Here is an 8,680-nt window from a genome sequence, read left to right on the forward strand (position 1 = left end):
ATATATATATATATATATATATATAGTTTATTAATAAGGGTAGAAATTGATATTAATCAATTAAAACCAGTGGTCTAGCATATTAAAAAAAAATCCGAAGATTAAAATTATATTACATACAAAAATAAGAGGACTCCTATATGCTAGAAATAGATGCCGAATCATCTAACCACGAAAATATGTTCTCAGTAAAAAATTAGCGACACAACAGACTTTAAAGGGGGGAAGACAAATGAAAAAATACTAAATAAAAAACAAAAAAAGAAAACGATTAACCTACGTACCATGGTTTCACCTGTTAAAATTTACATAAGTAAATACCTGCAGGATCATCAGCGTAGTCTGTCAATTTAAAAATATAATTTATTTTTAAATCGACAGACTAATAACACAATCTGTATCACATCCTCACGTTGTTGTTTTTGTTGTTCTTTTGTCTTTTTCCTTTTTTTTGAACCTATATATATATATATATATGTATGTGTATGTATATCATCATTGTTTAACGTCCGCCTTCCATGCTAGCATGGGTTATATATATCTGTTTATATTTGTGTGTGAATTTAGTTGAAATTGTGTATCTGTTTGGATATATTTTGTTTTAAAGTAAGCAATTTTGTTTTTTTCCTCTTTTGAAGCCTCCAAAAATGCAGGTAGGTATTGCTTTCAAAACGAAAACAATGGTATTACTGGCAAAGGTCATCATTTTCATAACAGACTCATTGACACTTGTTACTCAGCGGAAGTTGCCCAAAAGCTGATTCTCAGAAGAAGCTATGGACAATAAGTTTTTCTCAGAAGGCTCTTAATTGTCAACATTCCACTGAAGACACTCGACAGAAAGAATTCTAAAACAAATTGCTTGACAGAAGACACTCGGAAGATGAAACCTGAATATAGCTGCTGGATAGAAAATATTCCATGACTGATCCTCCCTTTCTGATAAGTTACACTTGACAGAGTTACTCTTAACAAAGTTGATCAGTAACTCATGCCTGACAACCTACATTCAATAAATGAGATGTGAATATTGATATGTGTCCCCTGCTCTGCCACCACAACTCCCTTCTTATTTGCTCCCTCTCTGCAGCTTCTTGGTATAGTGAAGATATACCCTGATACATTATCTCCACTGTCCTTTCTCCCTTCTTTCTTGGTGAGCGTACCCAGGTACCTCCTCTGCAATAAGATAAATTTTCCTGTCCCCCTTTAACCTCTCTACTTGTGGCGCAATGTCAATACTGCCCTCAACTCTGTGAAGAGGGGGTCTTGTCTTGTGTGTTATGAAAAAAAGCACCCACTACACTCTGTAATGTGACTGACGTTAAGGAGGGGCATCCAACCATAGAAACTCTTATTAAAGCAGACGATGGAAACCAACACAGCCCTCAGCCTAATCTGATTCTTTTGAATCCTCCAACCCATGACAGCATAGAACACAGACTTTAAACAGTGATGTTGATGACGAAGCTTGACAATCGCTACCTGACATAAGACATTAGGAGTTAACACTTGTTAGATGACATTAAACTGATGTAATTTTGAGAGAACTCCTCTTTACATTAACAACTTTGTGCTACGATGTTTAGTCTTCATCTCATAATTTCATTTCTCCATCAGCTGGTTAAATGTCTGGGATAAATTATTGTTAATTCATTATCATCATCATCATCATCATTGTAATTAAATTATAAATTTTAAAGCTGAAACATTTTTCAGTATTTTTCATCCAGAAACTTGTATCATTTTGGCCTGATCTCCAATTGTCAAATGTCTTATTCCTGGATTTGTACATGGTACCAGATTGGCTTCGAATTAAAATGTATTATTTCTTGAGGATACTAACATTTTCACACAAGCCTACAGGCTTGTGAATAAATAAAAAGGTAAAGAAAATGTTATTACCATCTTCTGGCTTAGAAATAAAAGTTGCTGGTCTGAAAGCACATGAAAGTCAATGAGGTTATAAAAACCACCAAAGAGAAGATTTATAGTTGGGCTGGCCACATCGAGTGGCTGAAAGACAACAGATGGACAATCGGGGTGACAAAATGGATGTCAAGAAAATGGACAACATCGAGAGGTCAACCGATGGCAGGATGGTGAGACGATCTCACCTGCTATTTGGAACCTCCATGGCCAGAGACAGATGGTGGTGGAGGGGATCCAGGGAGGTGTTCCTCCTTCAGCAGCAATGAAGCCCTGGATATTAGGTATTGGATTGGTCAGATCCTATCAAGTACTATATGCACTTCCTGGAATAAGGCATCTGATGATGACTGGTGAGCAAGTTGATAGAAATATAAGCACTGATTGGGATACTGAAGCAGTATTCATCTCTGATGATGAAGTTAATTTTTTTTTGGTGGGAAAATGACAATTTGTTTGGTATCTGTTTCAGTCTACTGGGTTAATTACATATTAACTCATTATCAGGCGATATTGTGTTGGACTAACTGGCTGCTTCTGGACATATTACTTATTTTTAACTGTTTTGTTTTTTTTGTTTTGCGTTGGGGACGATGCTTGGTTATAGTGAATAGAATGTACAGACGTTCTCTTTCTGAAGTTCTGTTCACATGCACGTGTGTGTGTGTGTGTGTGAGAAAGAGAGAGAGAAGAGCATCTGCATATGTATTTATGTGATATATGTGTGTGTGTATGTATGTGCATGCATGCGTGTGTGTGCACCTCGCAGCAACTTCATTCTAATTTTTTATTTTAAACATTTGTGTGTGCATATAATATATGTATATGTTTTTGCATATGTATACATTAACCAAGCTTAACATGCAGGTACCTCTCCCCCAGCTTCAGCATATGCTTCCACGACCACCACCACTGCCACGCACTGCCATCCTCATATGCCTACCATGTCTCTGGACTTTTCTTTTGATCTTTGTAGTAATTGCAACAGGTTTTGTGTCAGTTTATTTTGATTACAATAGCCAAGCCTTGCGAATGGATTTGGTAGATGGAAACTGAAAGAAGCCCATTGCATCGCATATCTGTGTGTGTGTGTGAGCATGCATACGCATGCATGTGTGTGTATTCCATGTTTAGACACTATGCGATGGTTGTAAACAAGTGTCATTGTTATACAAGTGGGGTTGTTCATTTCTAGTGTTCTGTTGAAAATGTGTTGGGCCTTGGGAAAATATTACGTTGCTTGGAAACAGATAAAGGCTGGTGACAGAAAGGGCATCCAGCATCTGCCTCATCAGATTCTGTCAAATCCATGCAACCATGGAAAAGTGGGCATTAAATGGTGACAATGCTGTGTGTGTGTGTGTGTGTGTGTGTGTGTGTTTTATTGTTTTGCATCCATGTTTCCATGCTTGAATGAGACAGATGGATTTTATGTGCATAATGCAGTCCTAGATACATTTTTCCATGGCTGCATGGACTGACTGGAATTTGCTGAGGCAGATTTTCTGCAGCCAGATACTTTTCCTGTCATCAACCCTTACCGATTGCCAAACAAGCTGATATTTACCCTTGGCCAAACGTGTTTTATCATTGAAGACTAAAAGGAAACAACATAGCTTGTGTGACAGGGATGTTCTATAGCCATTGTGTAATGTTATGACAAGGGTACATGCACCCACGCACAGCATACACACACATGTGCGCACGCACACAACATACACAAACACACATGCATGCACTTGCACACATGCACACACAAATGCATCCATGCATGCACACATGCACGCATACATATATAGTGGTTAGGGCATTGCACTCACGAACGGGGGATCATAGTTTCAATTCCTAGACTGGGTGGTGCATTGTGTTCTTCAGCAAAAAACTTCATCTCATGTTGCTTAGCCATCACTTTGACACCTGAGATGTGGTACACAGTGCACCTGTTCAGGTAACATTGATTTGATGGAAGTTGGTGATCTAATGTATGGCACATGCATTTGATCACTATAAATAAATCATTTGTGCAGGTCGTTTGGCAAAAGCTGAATGCCCATATGTTGTCTTTGATGGGAGAGTCCATGATCACATATATATCTATATTACATTATAATTCAGATTGAATCTTGCTTGCTTGCAATGTTACTCAGCCAAACTAGCACATGACTGGAAGATACTATGAATTAAGTTTCCCCTGAAATGTAAATATGAATGGAATGAAACAAATTTTGTGTAAATTGGATAAGTGGTTGTTGAGATATTAGGAGTTTTCGGGGTATAGATACCCAAAATGGAGCATAATGGGAAAAGTCTCCGAGATTAACTTAATCCTGGAAGGGAAGTAGCTGTTATCTTTTGATTAGACACAGTGAATTGACAACGAAAAATACGTTTTTTTTTTTGTTTTTTTTTTTACAGTAAATGTTTCTATATTCGCTCTTGTTAAACACAATATTTTAATTATTTAGAAATATTTTTAAGTGAATGTGATTTCAAAAATGTAAGTTGTTTGTATAGTAAGTATTTATATTTTAGCTTTCTTTAAACAGACAATATTTTAATATTTTTTTAAAAATTATTTTCAAGTGAATACCATTACAAAAATTTTTTTGGCATATTTGAAAAATATTTTAAAGTGAAATAACTTTAAAAATATGGTAAATATTTCGTAAAAGACTTGTTTGTAACCTCGGTGTGAAATAATGTTTTTCCATAGGTTTTTTCAAGTGCATTCAATGTATCTCACCTCCAAAGATTTTGGCTGCTATTTCTAGCAGTTGTCAACAGGGTGGTGTGAATCAATCATAAGAGTCGAGCGATTTGGCGGAAACGTTAGCACGCCGGGCGAAATGCTTAGTGGTATTTCATCTGCTGTTACGTTCTGAGTTCAAATTCCGCCGAGGTCGACTTTGCCTTTCATCCATTCGGGGTCGATAAATTAAATACCAGTTGTGCACTGGGGTCGATGTAATCGACTTAATCCCTTTGTCTGTCCTTATTTGTCCCCTCTATGTTTAACCCCTTGTGGGCAATAAAGAATTAAGAAACATTAGGACGCTGGGCGAAATGCTTAGCGGTATTTCATCTGTCTTAACGTTCTGAGTTCAAATTCTGCAGAGGTCGACTTTGCCTTTCATCCTTTCGGGGTTGATAAATTAAGTACCAGTTATGCACTGGGGTCGATGTAATCGCCTTAATCTCTTTGTCTGTCCTTGTTTGTCCCCTTGTGGTCAATAAAGAAATAAGAGTTGAGTCACTCACTCACTCATACTCTTGCTTGACAGAGCTGGTGGGGGTGGGGTGGCAGGGTCATCTCAGGTTAATGATCCCTGAGGCATCATCGTGCATAGAGCTGAAGTGGTCCACCAGTCCTCCCATCGTTGGTGGTCCTGTGCCAGCCCTAGCCCCAGCCCCACTGCACCCTCCAAAATGACTTTTGAGCCTCCGGAGGTGAATAAGGGTAATAAATGTAGAAGAGATGAGGGAACTTGGGTAAGCCTGAGGAGCGGAGGACTTTGTTGTCTGATGCTTTTGTTGTTGTTGTTATTTTTGTTGTTTATTGTGATGTTTGGTCTTTCGGCAGCTATGCATCTCCACTATGGAGACATGACTGACAGCACTAACCTTGTGAAGATTGTGAGCGATGTGCAACCTACTGAGATATACAACCTTGCTGCACAGAGTCATGTGAAGGTAAGAAGATGACGAAGCTGATTTTTTTTTTTTGGTGTGGGGGGGGGTTCTTACCATTTATTTCTCTCTGTCTCTCTTTGGTACATACACAAACATATTCAGACACCTTTATACACAAATCGTCCACCAAAACAGAATTGGTGCTAGTGCTGGTGCCACATAAAAAAAGCAATTGTGTTGGTGCCACGTTAAAAGCATTGGTGCTGCTGTTTCTTCCTCATAAAGAAAAAGCATCCAGTTAACACTCTGTGGAGTGGTTGGCATTTGGAAGGGCATCCGGCTGTAGAAGCTCTGCCAGAAAAAGACAATGGAGCCTAGTGTGGTCCCTGGCCATACCAGCTCTGGCCAAACCATCCAAGCTATGCCAGCATGGAAAACGGACTTTAAGTGATGATCACATACACACACATGTGCACACACACACGTGCACACATGCACACACACACACACGTGCACACATGCACACACACACACACACATACACCACCTCTCATATTCCACCTGTCATCCTCTTTCCCTGCAATCTTTGTTGTCTGGTGGCCATGTGAAGGTAAATATTATTACTGTTATATATATATATATATATATATATATATTGTGTGTGTGTGTGTATGAGAGAGAGATGAGCATTTATTTGTATTTTCAAAATTCTGAAAAGTACCTTAATGCAATTGATTTCATGATTTTAGGTGTCTTTTGAACTTGGTGAATACACAGCCAATGTAGATGCTGTTGGCACCCTTCGACTACTTGACGCAATCCGTACATGTTCTCTAAGTGACAAAGTGAAATTTTACCAAGCTTCAACCAGTGAATTGTATGGAAAAGTACAAGAGATTCCACAGAAAGAGACCACACCGTTTTACCCTCGTTCACCTTATGGTATGTAAACCTTGTTAGATTTTCCATTCTGCATGTTCCTCTCACTTAACTCTTAGGGTTGATAATATTAACTAAACCCTGCCTGACAAATTTCTGGTCTCTTGCTTATTCAAGAAACAATTATTATATTGTGGCTTCACCTGGAATTTGCATCACCGGTCTGGAACCCCTATCTTGCCCAGGATATTAATCGTCTGGAAACCGTTCAGTGACATGCAACCAAGAGAAGACCCTCCATCAGGCATTTGCCATATTCTGAATGCCTTATTTCCCTGGGTATGGATACATTGAAACTCCGACGTCTGGCAGCTGACTTGGCAGACACCCATAAAATTATTAACCATCTTACTAACAACAACTCTGAGCACCTTTTCAAATTCCACCTGTCTAACACCTGTGGACATGTTTACAAAGTCAGAAAACAGCACACCTCCCATGACTTTCGGAAAACACTTTTTCACGCTAAAAGTTGCTGAAGTATGGAACAAACTACCAGCATCAGTTGTTAGTTGTCGGAGCATTGCATCCTTCAAAACTTCCATGCTTCCTGAGTTTTGCCAATACTACACCTGATTTTCTCCCCGCCATACACATGCAAGCATGTATCTGGCTCATACACTGTTCACTTTCCAGACATTTGTACAATACTGCATATGCTTTATACGCACTTTTGACAAGTTGTAGTGCACCTGAGCACTGTATACAATAATTTATTATTATTATTATTATTATTATTATTATTATATTTGGTAAAATGATAATTTAAGCATTTCCTAAATCTCGCATAAATCTTGTATATTAGACATGTTTGAACATCCCAATGTGACTGAAAGCTTTCGAACATGTCTGCTCAGTCAGAGCTGGCTTGGTGCTAAACAACAGCTATTGCCATATTGGCACAAGCTGGATAACAATGAATATATAACATACAGCAGCTATTATTCTATCTATCATGCTGGGTGTAATGTCAACCCTCGCATTGTATAAAGAACTAGCAGGGTTTATGAAGGACGATGGTCTGAGAATAGACCTGTGTAGTGGGTGTTGACCAGGACAGCCTGGGTAGTCCCTTCTTGAGGTCTTTCAGGTTTTAAGTTCAAACTGGCCAGATCCAGCCTCTCACACCCACCCTATAATGTCATTCTAAGAATAAATAATCACAGCACCAAAATCCTGAAATTATGACATAAAAGATGATTAGTCAAAAACAATATGATTAAATAAGCATTACATTTGACAGAATACTAAAGGGATAGTCTTCAAGTAATCCTTTACAATTTAACCATGCCTTTTTTTTTTTTTTTGATCTTGTGTAATATTTATTTGGTGGTCTTCATTTGACAGGAGCTGCCAAGCTCTATGCCTATTGGATTGTTGTCAACTACCGGGAAGCGTACAACATGTTTGCATGCAATGGTATATTGTTCAACCATGAGAGTCCCAGACGAGGTTTGTTATTTTTCAGTTTTCCTTTTTCAATTATTGTTTTTTTCTTTGTTTATTATCATTTGTATTCTTGGTTAGAGCATCTTCATTATCATCTTCATCATTTTCGTCATCATCGTCTTCGTCATCATCATCTTCGTCATCATCATTGTCATCATTATTTTCGTCATCATCGTCTTCGCTATCATCGTCTTCGTCATCATCGTCTTCGTCATCATCGTCTTCGTCATCATCGTCTTCGTCATCATCGTCATCGCCATCATCATCTTTGTCTTCATTTCCATCATCCTCATCGTCATCATGATCGTTGTCACCTTACATCCACTTTCCCATGCTTGCATGCGTCAGATGGAATTTGCTAAGGCAACACTCACCTGTTTCCAGGTGACATGATATTTCCCCCATGGCCAGACATGGTTTCCATGGAAGACAGAGTGATGCTTGTTTTCTATCATCACATGATGTCTAGACAAGAGTACAAATACACAAACACACAATGTGAAATAGTCTTTATTCTTATACCAGTTTCACTTATTGTCCTGCCGTCCATTATACCGACTGCTCAGTCTGTTATCGTTTAGTAGTCTCTAATGAAATTGCTAAAAGGAAATAAAGGAAAGTTATGTCCCTTGAGAGAGTTACCTCCACTTGCGTTCTTGACAAGTTTTGCCTTTCCACACACACGCAGACACACACACACACACACACACACACACACACACACACACACACA

At 38.5% G+C, this 8,680-nt stretch overlaps 1 protein-coding gene across 1 annotated transcript in view; it reads left to right on the forward strand.

Annotated features, from left to right (window-relative positions):
- The window catches only part of LOC106879805 (GDP-mannose 4,6 dehydratase), a 54,679-nt gene that overhangs the window by 30,920 nt on the left and 15,079 nt on the right, over positions 1–8,680 (forward strand). The window contains exons 4-6 of the mRNA XM_052975198.1: positions 5,510–5,619; positions 6,309–6,501; positions 7,846–7,950. Coding sequence (XP_052831158.1) covers positions 5,510–5,619; positions 6,309–6,501; positions 7,846–7,950 — 408 coding nt within the window. The remainder of the gene's footprint in view (positions 1–5,509; positions 5,620–6,308; positions 6,502–7,845; positions 7,951–8,680) is intronic.

This window comes from Octopus bimaculoides, chromosome 20, assembly GCF_001194135.2.
Source record: "Octopus bimaculoides isolate UCB-OBI-ISO-001 chromosome 20, ASM119413v2, whole genome shotgun sequence".
Lineage (NCBI taxonomy): Eukaryota > Metazoa > Mollusca > Cephalopoda > Octopoda > Octopodidae > Octopus > Octopus bimaculoides.